Source organism: Neophocaena asiaeorientalis, unplaced genomic scaffold, assembly GCF_003031525.2.
Source record: "Neophocaena asiaeorientalis asiaeorientalis breed wild unplaced genomic scaffold, Neophocaena_asiaeorientalis_V1.1 scaffold251, whole genome shotgun sequence".
Taxonomy (NCBI): domain Eukaryota; kingdom Metazoa; phylum Chordata; class Mammalia; order Artiodactyla; family Phocoenidae; genus Neophocaena; species Neophocaena asiaeorientalis.
The window spans coordinates 864,289-880,027 of NW_020173377.1; the positions used below are offsets into that span (position 1 = coordinate 864,289).

General features: G+C 55.3%; 1 protein-coding gene across 1 annotated transcript in view; it reads right to left on the reverse strand.

The window, feature by feature from the left end:
* Positions 1–15,211, reverse strand: part of POC1A (POC1 centriolar protein A) — a 73,120-nt gene extending 57,909 nt beyond the window's left edge. The window contains exons 1-6 of the mRNA XM_024746405.1: positions 14,817–15,211; positions 11,999–12,083; positions 10,827–10,998; positions 10,292–10,471; positions 8,800–8,907; positions 7,279–7,394 (exon numbers count right to left, since the gene is read on the reverse strand). Coding sequence (XP_024602173.1) covers positions 7,279–7,394; positions 8,800–8,907; positions 10,292–10,471; positions 10,827–10,998; positions 11,999–12,083; positions 14,817–15,038 — 883 coding nt within the window. The 5' untranslated portion in view covers positions 15,039–15,211. The remainder of the gene's footprint in view (positions 1–7,278; positions 7,395–8,799; positions 8,908–10,291; positions 10,472–10,826; positions 10,999–11,998; positions 12,084–14,816) is intronic.
* Positions 15,212–15,739: the final 528 nt, after the last annotated feature.

Here is a 15,739-nt window from a genome sequence, read left to right on the forward strand (position 1 = left end):
ATGGGCATGGGAGCAGGCAAGAAAACAGCTTAAGACCCGCTCTCAGGAGCCAGTTAGGCCCGGGTTCCAATCCCAGCCTCCTGACTGACCCACCCCGGGACCCTGAGCGAGCATCTTCACACACTGAGCCCGTTTCTCCTTCTGTGGCACAGCACCCACAAGTTAGGGTGTTGTAGGCATGCTGCCAGGTGAAGCCTGAGGCCTCTGTACAGAGTGAGCCCTGATGTCCCTTTCTGCTACCCCAGGCAGCCCATGCTACTCCAGGTCCTGTCATTTAACCCACTCGACAGCTCAAGCCCATCCACGATTCTTCCCCACTGCTCCAGCCCAAGCCCCACCATCCATGCTGGTGTCCCTCGCTCTCCAAGATCTGGCCACACCAGCCCTGTCAGCTCCCTGGCTGTGGGACCTTCCCACCCCTTGTTCTCCCTGGGCCGGGAAGACTCTTGCCCGCCTCTTCCCCAGACCCTGCAGCTCACTCACTGCTCAGTCACCCCCTCAGGGAAGTCTCCCCTGACCTCGCCATCAGGGTCACCCCCTTGTTTGGTCCCTCCGGAAGCACCGTGAGTCTCTTCACAGCAGGGTTTTTACATTTATGTGCAGCTATTTGGTTCCCGGCTGGGTCCCCCATGAGACGATGTGCTCCATCAGGCAGGGGGCTGTGTTGGGTCCTTGGCTCCTGGCTCAGTGCCTGACACTGAGCAGGACTCAAAAAGCAGTTGGTCAGTAGGTGAACTGGACCAGGCAGGCCACATGGGGACATCAACGTAGAGTAGCTGCTGAGGAAGACCCAGGTGCCTTTGTACCCATTAACACAGGCCTCGTGAGCAAAACCACAGGGGCTAGGATAACCATGACCCTGCCAAGTCAGAACTGCCACAAACATAAAGGCAAATTCTAAAATCAACCCCTCATCCTGGCACCGTGAGACTGCAGGAACCACTGCTGGACCAGTAAACACACCCACCATGAAACGGCCCTCAGTAGAGCTGACAGAGGTACACGGAGCCCCCCAGACACCAGGTCAGCCGACGTGCAGACGTGTCGGGGAGTGTGGATTCACGTTCCCAAGATACTTAGGGGAGACACTAGGGCTTTACATAATACGATCTTTAGGTCTAAACACTCTCTCAGCACCAGGAACTCCAAGAGACGGCCTGGAGCAGGGCTGATGGGGTCTCCAGAGCCAGCTCCTGGAGGTGGAGTCCAGAGCCCCACGGCCAGACGCTCTCCCACACTCAGGGCCATGAGGCAGGGGGCGGCACCCTCAGTGTTTACCAGAAATGGGGGCATGGAAAGGACAGAAAAAAAGCCAGAGCCGACCCCAGCAGAACTGAACAGGCACCAGCCACAAGCAGCAGCAGAAAGAACGTTAGTGGCGCACAGGGTGTGCCCGTGACTCCCCACGTGTGGGGGGCACACCCACGTGTGCAGACCCAGAGGAAGGTGTGGACAGAAGCTCCAGACACAGAGCAGGGGTGCTCTCTGGGGAGGACAGGAATAGGGGGACTTTTAATTATTACTCTACATACTTCCAGAAAATATTTCTTCAGCATTAGAATATAGTCACTATGATTATACAACTGAGCAAATGATAAAAAGTGAAGCCTTCCCTCCCCCCAAACGAGTGTGTCACGCCTGGGGAGAAGGAGACCCAGGCTCTGCAGGTACTTCAGGCTGTGCTTCTATAGGCTGCGAGCTAGTGTGTGCTCCTGAGGGGCTGGCTGTGCTCGCCAGAATGCTGGTTCACAGCTGTGGTGAGTGGGGGTGGGAGAGGGGCACAAACACTGCGAGATCCCCCTGAGGAGTCCCGCCCACCCCTGACCCCTCAGCCCACAGTAGGACAGCTTTGAGAGGCAGCTGCCCTCCATCTATCTCACCACGCCCCAATCTCCCCTTGGGCCTCCTTAGATGCTGCTCCTGGCGCATCTGCCTCACGGAGCCTGGAGAAGGGCGCGCTATTCTTGCTTCTGTAGCTCCTGGCAGCCTGTGCTGGTATGAACACCCCCCAGCCCCTCCCCGAGACAAAGCTGGCAGGGGACAGCCAGCAGCAGCGTGGATGTGGATCGGGGGAGGCAAGCTCAGGAAACACAGGGCTTGCCCAGCACCAGCAGGGCGGCAGGGGCAGGGCGTGGTTACCAGCCAGGTTCTCCCACCTGGTCAAGCCCACCCAAGGGAGGGAACCGCCGCCCATCCCCCCAACCGACCCAGGGAGGGGTGCCCAAGGCCCTGCTCCACTATTAATGGCAGAAATAGCTAAGGCCTCTTGGCTGGGGTAGAAATATCTGGAACCACTTACTCCAAAACAGGGCTCAGCCTGGCAAGCCAGGCTTTCGGGAATGTGCCAGCCCCACCTTTCCCCACTCGCTCTCCTGCCTCACCCACCGGCCCCACCAGCCTGGAGCAGCCTCTCTGGCTCTGCTGAGGGTGGGGCTGTACCAGGGAGGCCTCATAGAATCAGCCCTGCGTGACAGTCTCCCACGGAGGCCCGGCTGCCCCACGAGGGGGTGAGCCGCCCATCACGAAGCCCTGAGCAGTGACGGCACACAGACAATCCACTTTTCACCAAGCTCAAAATTGTAGGTCCTCTGCCTAGCTCCATGGCAGACATGGGTGACAGCTGATGGCAGGCTGCCATTTGGGCACGATGTGGGCTACACCCCACCCCCACCACGACCCCAAAGAAGGGACTCCAGCTCAGGGTCAGAGATGTACCAGCGTCAATGTTCTATAGGTCACCAGGATGCCAGGGAGGGTGGGACTGAGGCCACTGCAGACCCTGCCCCCAAGTACTGGGAACGGGCCACAGCCTGCGGGCAGCAGGTGGCCTAAGGAGAGACCTGGCTATCCACAAGCTGCCCGCACAGCTCTGCTTGTAGAACCCTCAGCAAATCTGGCCCACTGCCCAATGGGTTCCAAACTGGCCATGGGGCCCACAGAGACCCACAGGTGCCCAAGGTGCCCAAGCAGGAGGTCTCCTTCTGGGGCAGGCCACGCCAGCGCCGAGCCCCACCACATGCCCACCACAAGGGGCTCGGCTTGCTCTGCCAGGGTGGCCTCTCAAAACGCACAACTGGCATTACTAGTGACACAGTGGCTGTGGGCTCACAAGAGGCTATGGGTTCACACAGTGAAGGTGCTCTGACACCAGCAGCAAAGGACACTCCAAACAGTCATCTCGCGAATGTCGTAGGAACACCCGCTCAGGGATGGTGGGTGAGAGCTGCTGAGTTGGCCAGAGGAGGTGGGACGGTACACTGCCTCCTGATCAACCCTTTCAGTCTCCAAACACCAAAAAGGGTGCAGGCCTGCCCTGCTGGTTGCACAGCGGCTTTAAAACCCTCCGTGACCATGTCTGGGGTAGAGAGGGGGTCCAGGGACGTGCTAAGGACCAGTGGACAAAGAAGCTGGGACTCTGAGCTCTAACTGGAGTTTCTGGAGAGAGCCAAGCCAAGCCCTCTCGGGGGCCTCAGGCAAGTAAATGACTAGAATCAACACGGTGAGAGGAACCTATAGCCTCCCAGCTGCGTGACCTGGGCAAGCCTCAAACACCCCATCTGTGAAATGGGGAGTAGCCCTGCCCTGCTGACCACTCAGGCCTGTCCCTGGATAATGAACCCACACGTGCTTGGAAACGGCAAAGCACATTAAGGGATCCGGGACAGAGCTGCTGCTGCTCAGATGTCTCAACAGTCTTAGTGTGGGCTCAGAGCATACGGAGCCTAACCCACCTCCGTGCGGACTGGCACTCCCGGGGCTCCAGTGCCCCACCAACTCCTTGCTGAATTGGGAAATCAGAACTGCTCCCTGCAGTGATAGGCCAGAGCAAGAAACTCCTCGCCTGAGACAAATGGTGCCAGCTGCCTGCTGTAGCCCAGAGTGATTCCAACAACCCAAAATGGGACTGGAAGTGCCCTCCACGGAGCAAGATCATGGCGGCTGGCCACAGGCTGGCTGCGCTTGCTGGCCACACGTTTGCAGTATCATGAAACAATTTCTCTCAGAAGAGCCCAACAGCCTTATGCGCCCAAAGCCCAATCAGGAAAGACACTGGATGTCACTGTCCTTAAACACTTCCGCCTGGGTGTCCTAGGGGTCAGGGATAGAAAACAGCTCACGTGCCTGCTACTGGGGGGCTGGGAGCCCTACTTGGGCAATCAGCTTCCCAAGAGATCCCCCGGCACCTCTTCTGGGTGGGGGGACAGCTGCTACTCAGGGGCTAGGAGGGTCTCTCAGGTAGAAGGTTCTGCCACGGAGCTCTCTAGGGGAGCTGCTGAGCACACCTGACCAGGTCCCTCCCCAGCAAACAGGGTGAGGGCTGTCCCCCCCAACCAAGGAGCTCAGACCTGCCAGGCTCTCCTTGAGCCCCGGAGGCTGAGCCCAGAGGTGGTGGGATGAGTCTGCTGCCTTGTGAATACCCACCGTGTGCCATGCATTGGGCAGGGAGCTCAGAGGGAACCGGGTTATTTATGGGATACTCCAGGCCCCCTGAAGCCTCTGGTCTCTATTAGGGGTGGCTTAGGAATAAGATGCTGCAGGCTCGCTGAGTGGCTCTATCACAAGAGGAAAGGACAGCAGCAAAAACAGACTGAAATCTCACTGTGCAGCCTGTCAGCCTCATGCACCTCAGGTCCCCTCAGGACTTGACCTCTGATGCTATCCGAGTCCACCCCCACCCCTGGGCCCTGCCAGTCACTGATCTCCCACCGCCACCCACTGCCAAGCCTGCTCCCCCAGGAATCTCTCCCCAGCACCCTCCACTCTCAACTGCTCTGCATCATGCCGCCCCTGACCACCCTCTTTAGGAGACCCTGCTTTCCTTCAGTCCCCTGGCTCTGCTCTCCTCAGCCCTCCATCACGGTTTTCTAAGCGGGCTCCCCCTGCTCACTCTGGCTGCTTGTGGACCTTTTTCTTCCACAGCCCCTCAATCACAGGGATGCAGGGTGTGGCCTTCTCACACCCCAGAGCCCTAGGCCCAGCTGGCCCCTCCACCCCATAGCATCAGCTTCTGCCTCTATTCAGTCTCCAAAACCCACCCCATGGGCCTGACCCCTGCCCCACTCTGATGCCCAGCTCTCACCCGACATCGGGCATTGACAGCCCACCCACCAGTCACCTAGGCACATGGCTTCCTACCCAAGCAGGCTCTCAGCACTGCTGTCCTCTCAGATGCCCCTCACCCTTTCACCTGTCCCAGCACTTCCAGCCAGGCTGCATCTTTGGGACCCTGGGCTAGAGCATGGCATTCAAGGCCCTCCCCCACAGGTACTTGTTGCTGCACGTCGCCAACACCAGACCTAGGTTCCTGATCCATCACAGGTGGGTCTGGACTCTCCCAGGGTCACCTGGAGATTCTCTTCACCAGTATCAAGATATATGTGGTACAAACCACGTACCCAGTAGTGTATTGTAATTCTCATGTGGATTCTCCCATCAGATCCTCACAAACCCCATAAGGCTGGCTACCACCAGCCCTTCACAGACAGGAAACAGAGCCCGTACTCCTAACTACTGCTCTGCCTCATCACCTCCCTTCCTGTCTCTCCCTGTCCAAGTCCTCCCTCCTGACCCCACACTCAGAGGTGGCCTTCCTGCCCAGCACTCCTCTGCACCTCCCACCTTCCGCCCAGTCAGCTATCCAGATGTACCCAGTCTCCAACTCAGGCCTGGCCCAGAGCAGGAGGAGAAAGGCCTCTGAGTGTGAAGGAGAGGAGAGAGAGGCATGGTCTCCAAGTAGAGGGCAGACCCTGCTGGGGCTCTGTTCAGGAAGCCTCTGTCTGAAACAGCATCAGTGACAAACCCCAGGACTCCCTGTTGAGAAAAGAACCATTCTCATGGCTGGCCCCTGCCACCTAGTGGTGGTGTACAGTACTGCAAGCCTGGACCAACTGGGCCCACCTTGCTGGGAGACCAGACCTCCTGACTGAGACTCAGCATCACTGTCATTGTCACTAACACTGTGCCTGGTTCCTGTTTTGTGTGAGGCACTCTGTAAGTTCTTGTCATGGACCAACTCATCACCCTCCCAACACCACCTAAGAAACAGGCCTTATCATTGTGCCAGGGGCCCAGAGAAGTCAAGTAACCTGCCCAAAGTCACACTGCTAAAAATGCTGAAGCTGGGTGCAGAGCCACCCTCCACCATGTGCTTTTCAAGACCAGGATCCACTCCCCCTTCTTGGAAGATCTGTTCCTTCAGTTACCCCAAGAAAGTCCTGGCCTCAAACATCTGAGAATTGGAAGGGCTTGTGGGGGGTGTTAAGGGAAGAGCTCTGAACCCCACGCCCCACACTTTTCTCCAGATATGTCCTTCCCATTTTCAGGTGTGAATTTTGGAAGTGAGCCCATGGACTTGAAACTTAATCTCAAGTCAACAACCGCAGTTCTTTAAACAATGCCAGCTCTGACTCTCCCTGGTCTCTGCCCTGAGCCCCCAGGCCTGCCCACCCATTCTGCCCCTTGCACAACTCCCAGTTGATGGTGACTCCCTCACTGGCTCCCTTCCCTGGGCCCCATCCCCACAACTGGGGTGACTTAGGACTCTGCCCAGTCATACCTGCTCTGAGGCCAGTTCCATATCCCAGTACCTTCAGCTCTCTCATCGTAAGCTCACCCAAATCTGCCCCCACTCCCACCTCCCTCCTGCAGCCCAATACCAGCCCACGTAGACAGCCCGCTGCCCTGCCTTCCAAGGGCTATAATTAAATATATATATAAATAAGGGGGCACAGCACCAGGGCTGGCTTCCAAGCCTGGCCCCCTACCAAGTCGACCCTCCATATGGCTCATGGCTCCACATCTGTGGAGGACACTGTGGAACCAGAGGTGGCCAAGGTCCCACCAACACTGACCTCTTTTGACAGACCTGTCTCCTTCACCACCTCCAGGGCTGTCACCTTGGCCCTGGAGGACAGAGCCTCCATTACAGGGGGAGGTGAGTGGCATCGGCAGCCCCTGAGAAGTGCCCCTAAAGAGGAGCCCTGGCCAGAGCCCCACTGAGAGCCCCCATCTGGACCACAGTGTGCATGAGGTTCTGCCACCTCGTAAGTGGGCACCAAAGGGCTGGTGGATGCCAGTTAGCACCACGCTCTATCTCCGGGCCAAGGTTCCAGGACAGCCACGCCACAGACTACCCACCCCTGAAGATCCCAACAGACCCAGGACTCCCCCCTAACCCCAAGCCAGCCACAGCTGTCCTCAGGCCCACTTAAGCCCCGCAGCCAAGAGCCGGACACCCGGCGTGGCACAGTCCCACTGCAGCCGCTCGGGGACACTCACACTGATAGTGCTGCAAGAGCCGGTGAGTCCGCACGTCCCACACCTTCACCGTGTTGTCCATGCCGGCGGCGGCGATGCACGTGCCACTGGGGTGGAAGTCCACGTAGGTGACAAAGCTGGAAAGGGGGCCACCGCATGCTGTAGGAGGTCTGCCCCGGCTCAGAACAGACCCCCAAACATCCAGCACATCCCCATCCCCACACACCTGCTCACACTCTTCCCTCAGCCCAGAATACCTCCCTATTGCCCTGTATCTTTACCAGGCGGCCAAGGGAGAACAAGAAGGAGAGGGTGAGAACAGAGGCTAGCGGTGACCTGAGGGGCACTTACCAGGGAGCAAGTCTCAGCACCAACTTCTAAATGCGAGCAGAGAAAGTGGACTTCAGACCAAAGGTCAGCCAGCTGCTCGGGTGCTTTCAGTTAGAGCTGGTGCCCCTACCAGAGCAGGAGGCAGGGCCACCTGAGGCCCAGACGTCAAGGGCCAGCAGGGTCCCAGAACCACTGGCTCACCTATTTCTAGAAGACAAGCCAAGAGCCCTCGATATACTCATATGTGACACCCAGGCTGGTATCGTGGCCAGCCCTCAGGAGGGACCCTTACCTGGGGCTCCCAGCCTAACAAGGGGCAGACGCTGAGGTTCATCTAGGAACCCAGATTGGGTGGGTCCCTGCTCAAATGCAGGCTCATCCCTCTCAGTGATGCAGCATGATATGAACAGCCACCATCCACTACAAGAACCTGATTAGCCTTTCATTTATAAAGTCATCACCAAGGAGAACATCCTTTTGGGGGTCTGGGTTCAACTTCTTTAGACAGACGTGTCACAATTTTGAGAACTAGAAAGTGAAGGGAAAAGAGAGGCCTTGAGAGTTTCATGCCTTTACCTTTATCTTTATTCCTATCCTGCCCCTAGGTTCTTCATAAACATTTTTCTTTTTTTTAGATTCCATATATATGTGTTAGCATACGGTATTTGTTTTTCTCTAAAACACAGACATAGAGAAGGGCCTGGAGGACACGGGGAGGGGGAAGGGAAAGTTGGGACAAAGTGAGAGAGTGGCATGGACATATATACACTACCAAATGTAAAACAGCTAGCTAGTGGGAAGCAGCTGCATAGCACAGGGACATCAGCTGGGGGCTTTGTGACCACCTAGAGGGGAGGGATAGGGAGGGACGGCGGGAGGGAGAGGCAAGAGTGAGGAGATATGGGGATATATGTGTAGTTGACTCACTTTGTTATAAAGCAGAAACTAAGACACCATTGTAAAGCAATTATACTCCAATAAAGATGTTCAAAAAGAGTTTCGTGCCTTGAGGTTAAGCACTCTTACTGTTTGTGGGGATGGGGATGAGGCAGAAACTTCCACCCACAAGCGAAAAGATACAGAGCCAGGGAGCAGCAGAGACATGGCGGTGGGCCCCAAGTGCCGCCACTGGAGGCCACTAGGGCTTCTTCGAGCCCAGGTCTATGCTTTTCTCGAGTGCCTACAAGTGGAGGACAGGGTCTGGGGACTCACCTGCCGTGCTCACAGTACGAGTGGACACACTCCCGGCTGGTCTTGTCCCACACCTTGACAGTCTTGTCGTCACTGGCAGACACAATGAGCCGCCCATCCGGGGAGAACCTGAACCAGGCGGGGCACAAGTCACATCACCAGTCAACAGACATCACGGGCACCACACACCATCTTCCACAGTCACCCTTCCTGAGCTGCCCACCACCTGACCTCAGGAACCCACCTGGGCCACATGCCCTGCTCTGACCCTGAGTGATCCTGGGCAAATGCCTTTCTCTCTGCAAGATGGGTCAGAAGGGTGCCTACCTCCTGGTAAGCAGGTAGGCAATAGCGTCGCACACGAGGCCCCCAGCACTGCACATGGCAACATGCGTGCTGACTGCTGGTACTTGGCATCATTATCCTGTTCCCAAGTGCCCTGAATCCACATCTAACTCTGAGAATGGGTCCGCAAAACCAACCTGCTAACAAAAAAGGAGTGGAGGTTCTGGGGACCCACCACCAAAGGCCTGGTGTGAGTTCAACACTTGTTTGCTGGCGGGGCCCCTCCTATTCTCAGGAGCCCAATGGTGAGGGCCTCTCAAGAGTAATCAGGGACCTCCCAGGACAGAGGAACGAGGGCCCTGGAGAACAAGTAACTTCATGGGGTCCCCAGAAGAACACAGCTCAACAGTTCCCAACCTCTGACTCCCATGGTTTCCCAGTGTCCCCAGACACCCCATCCTCTTCCTCCAGAGCACAGAGATTCGACACGTGAGATCTCTGTTGAAAGGAACAGAATAAGCTAGAAGCAGGCACAGCTGTGTCCGCAATTCTTAGACCTTGAAAGGTGCTTTGAATCAGCTGGCCCCCATCCCCACGGCACTGGCCCCCACACCAAAGGGAGAACCGGCTTCCAGACCAACCCCTCTCAGAAGCCTGGGCCCCCATCTGGCAGCTCTGAAGCAAAATCAACCTCTGAGGAGCAGAACGTCCTCAGAGGAGAGTAGGCAAGCCTTAGTGCCAGACACTCGGCTTCCAACCCCAGCTCTGCCACTTACTCCCAATGTGCCCCACGGCAAGATACTACACTATTCTGAGCCTCAGTTTCTTCATCTGCAAAATGGCAACAATGCCACCTACTTGCGGGACTGCCATGAGGAGTTAGAAGAAAGCGTCTAGTGGTGGTACTGACGTTATCTTGTTGTTGTTGCTATTGCTAATAAGTGGCCCCTGATGACTCACCTTGGGCTGCAACAGCACAGACGTCAGGGGTCAGTCGTGGCTGACAACGGACTAACTTACTTGTCGTGCATTAGCTCAGGGAAGCTTGGACAACTTACAATGTGAGAACTATTATTGTTCTTTTTCACACATAAGGAAGTTGAGGTTCAGGAAGATAAAGAGTGGCTAAGTAACTCATCCAAGGTCATGGTGCTAGCACCTGGCAACTCCTCTGTGCCCTCCAACCCCCGGGGTCCCTCCAGCAGTCTCCAGGTAGGACACTACTCACTTGGCACAGCGGACCCAGTTGATGTGCTGGCTCAGGGAGAACAGGAATTTCTGGCGATGAGTTGACCACACCTTGACTGTCTTGTCGTCGGAGGCTGTCACGAAGGACTGGCCATCGCTGCAGAAATGGATGCTCCTCACTGTGGCCGTGTGTGCACGAAACACGGTTGACTCGCCTTTGCTGCAGGGATGGGTATCCAGAGTCAGGAAACCCATAAACCCATAAGAGCAACAGAAGGGCACATCGAAGCCCTCCCCACCACTCAGAACCCTCCCAAAGTAAATCCAGGCTTGAGTGCCTCAGTCCCCAAAAAGGGAAGCCAGAGCCTCACCCACGTGCAGGCAGCGTCAGGTGGGATCCCTTCCAGGATGGCTGAGGTCAGCCCAGGATCTCCCTATTGGCCCTGAGGGGAGGGCCCCGACTGAAGCCCCAGCTTCTGATGTTAACCTCCTCGGAAGTGGGGCAGATGTGCCACTGTGACCAGTCCAGCACTAGGGCCCAGACTCAGACAAGCCCCTCCAAGTCTTTAACTCACACGTTGGGTACCCAGATGCGGACAGTCTTGTCACGGGAGCCTGAGGCAAGCAGGTGTCCCGAAGGGGAGAAGTTCACACAGGTGACGGTGTCCTTGTGGCCGGCGAAGCGGTAGGCACGTGACTGGGGTTTCATGTGCCACACCATGAGGCATGAGTCCATGGAGCCACTGGCTGAGGAGAGAGCAGATGCCATGACGCTCGGCTCAAGCAGGCCTGGAGCCTCCACCAGGATGCTGGAGACGGGCGGGGGGTGGGGTGCGGGCAGCAGGGACAGCCCAGCTCTGCCTTCTCCATGGGGACAGGCCACACCTCCAGTGACTGCTGAGCAGGAGTTCGGAGAGCCTAGGGCCTGTCACCACTCCAGGCAGCGGGCCCACACAGCAACCAGACCTGGGCTGTAACCGAGGGTCCCGGGTCTCCCCACAGACACACTCTGCGGCTCGAGAGAGCAAGTCCTCGCAAAACTGGGGAGCCAGCTCAATCCAGTGGCCATTTTACCATTAAGAGGACCCATCAGAAGCCTAGTGGAGGTCCCCAGAACAGACCAAAAATGACTTGTTTCCTCTTCATCTCCAGCATATATCACGAGACCAGCAGCTTCTGGCAGGGGACCTTGACCATTGGATGAAGGGGGAGCCTCATCCATAGAAACAAGAAAGCTGCAGCCGTGACAGCTGTGTATGAACCCCCAGGTGGCCAAGGAGGGAGCACTCGGCTGCAGCATAAGGGCAGTGGGGGGAGGGGAGCACCCAGCTCTGCCCCCCATCCTTCTCAGTGGTGGGCGTCTTCAACAAGGAGGTGTGCCCATGGTACTGTGGACAACAGAATCAATAAAGACCCAAGGAAAAAGCCACTGTTTAGGGCTCATTCTGCAGGCCAGGCCTGAGAGGTGGATGGGGTGTGCACGGAAAAGCCCAGAACCGGGTCCTAACCTCAAAGGCTGTGTGACCTTAGCAAGGCCCCCAACCTTTCCGAGCCTCACACTCCACATGCAGAATGGAGCTCATAAAGCCTAGCGCCCAGAGAGCAGGCCGGCTGAAGCAGGAGGTAGGTCTACACAAAGCACCTGGGTCCTCGCTGTGCCCCGCTCCCCCCACGCCACACCTCCCAGGTAGAAACGTGACCTTCTCAGCTCATAACCTAGTGCCTAGAATAAGATGCCTCTTCTTACCCAGCTGCTTCGTGTTGAGACTGAAGTCCACACAGGTAACTGCATCCCGGTGGCCCTTAAAATGCCTCTCCAGCGAGGGGTCCTCCTGAGGGATAGCCAGGGTCAAATATGTGAAGCCTAGATGAGGAAGGGGCTTCCCCAGGGCCAAGACTCTTCCTATAACAGCCAGCAGCATTTAAAAATGCTCAAGGCATGGGCTTCCCTGGTGGCGCAGTGGTTGAGAGTCCGCCTGCCAATGCAGGGGACACGGGTTTGTGCCCCAGTCCGGGAAGATCCCACATGCTGCGGAGCGGCTGGGCCCATGAGCCATGGCTGCTGAGCCTGCGCGTCCGGAGCCTGTGCTCTGCAACGGGAGAGGCCACAACAGTGAGAGGCCCGCGTACAGAAAAAAAAAAAAAAAAGCTCAAGGCATGATCTTGTATATAGAAAATCCTAAGGAATCACTAAAAAATCTATTAGAACTAACAAGTTCAGCAAGCTTACAGGATACAAAATCAATATACAAAAATCAAGTACACCAACAATGAACAATGTGAAAAATAAAAGTATGATAACAATTCCATTTATGATACATAAAAAAGAACAAAATACTTAGGAATAACTTAACAAAAGAAGTGCAAGACATATGAGAACTAAAAAACATCATTGAAAGAAGTATAGAAAGACCTAGATAAATGGAAAGACATCCCATGTTCATAGTTTGGAAAACTTAATATTGTTAAGATGAAATACTCCTCAAATAGATCTACAGAGTGAATAGAATCCCTTTCAAAATCTCAGATGCCTTTTTTTTGCAGAAATTGACAAGCTCATCCTAAAATCACATAAAATGTAAAACAGCCAGAATAGAAAACACTGTTTAAAAATAAAAACAAAAACCAGTCACTGTAGAAAGCAATTTGGTAGTTCTGCAAAAAGTTAAGCACAGAGTTATCAAATGATCCAGCAATTGTAGGTAAATACCCATAAGAGTTGAAAGCATTTTCACACAAAAACTTGTACACAAATGTTCATAGCAGGATTATTCATAATGGCCCAAAAGTGGACAAACCTTAATGTTCATCAACAGATAAATGGATAAACAAAATGTGGTATATCCACACAACAGAATATTATTCAGTCATAAAAAGGAATGAACTACTGACACATGCTACAACACAGATAAACCTTGAAAACATTATGCTAAGTGAAAAAAGCCAGACACCAAAGGCCACATTTTGTCTGATTCCATTTATATGAAATGTCCAGAATAGGCAAATCTATAAAGATAGAAAATAGATTAGTGGTTGACAGGGACTGGGCGGGGGCGGCCGAGGGGGGGCAGTCACGAAGAAGGGGAGCAACTGCTTAATGGGTATGGGTTTCTCTTTGGGGTGACAAAAATGTTCTGGAAATAGACAGTGATGGTTACACAATATTGTGAGTGTACTAAAAACCACTAAATTTTACACTTCAAAAGGGTAAATTTTATGGTATGTGAATAATATCTCAATAAAGTTATTTTTCGAAAGACCCAAGAGAAAATGGGGACTTTCAGCACCCCCATCTCAGGAATCAGATCCTATACCTTCAGTCCCACTGCGGACCGGCCAGTGAACCCAAAGGTCAGCCCTGAATAAGCCCCCAGTGGCTTTACGACCACCTCCACTCCACCCAACATCAGAGAAGCAGTAGCTTAGGAAGACATGGAGATAATATTCCAGAGATTCTCTCCATCCAACAGCAATTCATGTTGAAGAGTTATAGTCCAGCCATGCAGACATCTCCCCCTACCCCAAATATCTTAAACCTCAAAGAAGCATTTTGGGGGCACCAGGGAGCCCAGCAAAGCCTCCTCTTGAGGAAAAAACAGCCTTGGGGCAGAACAAGGACTGCAGGGAGCTGTAACCAGAACAAAGGCTCCCGTGGCCCCTTGCCCAGCTCCACCCCCCAACACACCAGCCTGAGTCCTCCTTTCAACAAGAGAAGGAATGGCAGCTGGAGGAGGGCAGAGAACTGAGCAGAAACTGCTCCACCTGAACTTGTTGGAAGAATAAGGGTAAAACAGTGCACCCTCTAGAGGCAAGTTCAGATCCGCCCCTAACCAGGGGACGCCTGAAATCTCCCAACACCCTCTCTTCCAATCCCACAGGCTTGTTGGCTCCTCATCTTCCCCAAAGGTGGTTTATATATTGGGGTGGGGGGTCAAACACCACTAGAGATCAAAAGGCCTAGTTCCTAGTCTGAGCCCTCTGCTCACATGCCCAGACAACCAAGGAAGCCAACAGGCCACCACCCAGCGTCCTTGACTTTCAACCCAGCCAGAGGACCAGGCAGGTTCAGGTTTAAAACAACCTCTCAAAAAGAGGGGCTTTGGAGTGCTCCCCTCTGGCCTCACGAAGAACCTGGGACTCAGAGAGGGCAGTCTGGCCCAGGTCACACTGCAGGCCTGGGCCGTCCCGGGCATCCCGGGGGCCTGCTGTTCCCACACGTCGGAACAGGGTGCACCCTCAACAAACCCCCATTCAGCCATCCACTGCTCAGGATAAGGAGACAGAAGCCAGAGAGGCCCGGCGCTGGCCGCAGGTCACACCTCCAGTCGGGACATACAAGTGTCTCCCCCGCTAGGGGGAGATGCAAATCCTGGGGGCAGAGGCTGGTTTCTTAGCCCCATTAGCCCGAACAGAGCCTGGCTCGCAGGAGGCGTTCACCAGGTGCCCGTACTCAAGTGCCCCCTGCACAGACAGTAAACTGGGGCCAGAGAAGACCGGCTTGGAACCCTCCGTCCGGCTAGGCGGGGAGACTAAAGCCCGGGCGGCCGCAGCTGGCAGGAACTCACCAGGCAGGGTGCGGCCATGGCGGGGCCAGGGGCGTCCAAGGCGCCAGAGGAGCCCGAAGAAGCAGCGGCTGCAGTTGCGTCCCGTTCAGTTTCCGCGCCCCCAACCGCCGCCAATAGCAACGCGGGTCGCTTCGCCTCGCCCCGCCCACCGCGGTTAAAGGAGACGCGGCGCCTCGGCTTTTTGCCCCCCGACTGGAAGGAGAGCTGTATGGCCGGCTCCATGGTCTCTGCGTCCAGCGCCCCCAGGCCAGGCAGTGTACAGACGGCGCCGCCAAAGGCCTCTGTCCACCGTCACTCATTACCCCTGAGAAATTAAAAAGTCCAGGATGAGAGGTTCGCCCCACCGACCCGTAGCCGGGCTAACGCGACGGCGAGCACAGTCTTCTGGGAAATGCAGTTCCAAGACGCCCTCTTCCTTGTGTCTGGAGGAAAGTGGGACTACATTTCCCAAGATGCCATGAGGGCGGGGCCATGAATAACCCGAAGCGAACGCTTTAAGGATCCCGGAAGTGGAGATGCTTAAAGCGTTCACTTTGGGATAATTGTGGCTCGTTGTGATTGAGTCCTCTTCAAGCGCCCGCGAGGCCGGCTTTTCTCTCAGTACCCCATTAAAAGCCAATTATTCACCCTTCGGGAATTCTTTAAGTAGTTCGCTCTTCCGAACGCGCTTAAAACAGGCGTCGATTTAAAAGAACACTAGTCACTCGGAATCACACCCTTGGAGTGGAGAGGCCTGGGTTCTATTCTCAGTTCTTGCCCTGATTCGCTGCGTGACCTCGGGAAAAATAACCCTGCTCTGTGGACCTCAGTTTCCCCATTTGTGACATGAGAGGGTGTGACGCAGCCTGGCCCTCTCAGGACCCTCAGCCCTGAGCAGCCGTTGTAAATTACAAGTTTAAAAGAGGAGACAATCCAAGGGCCTG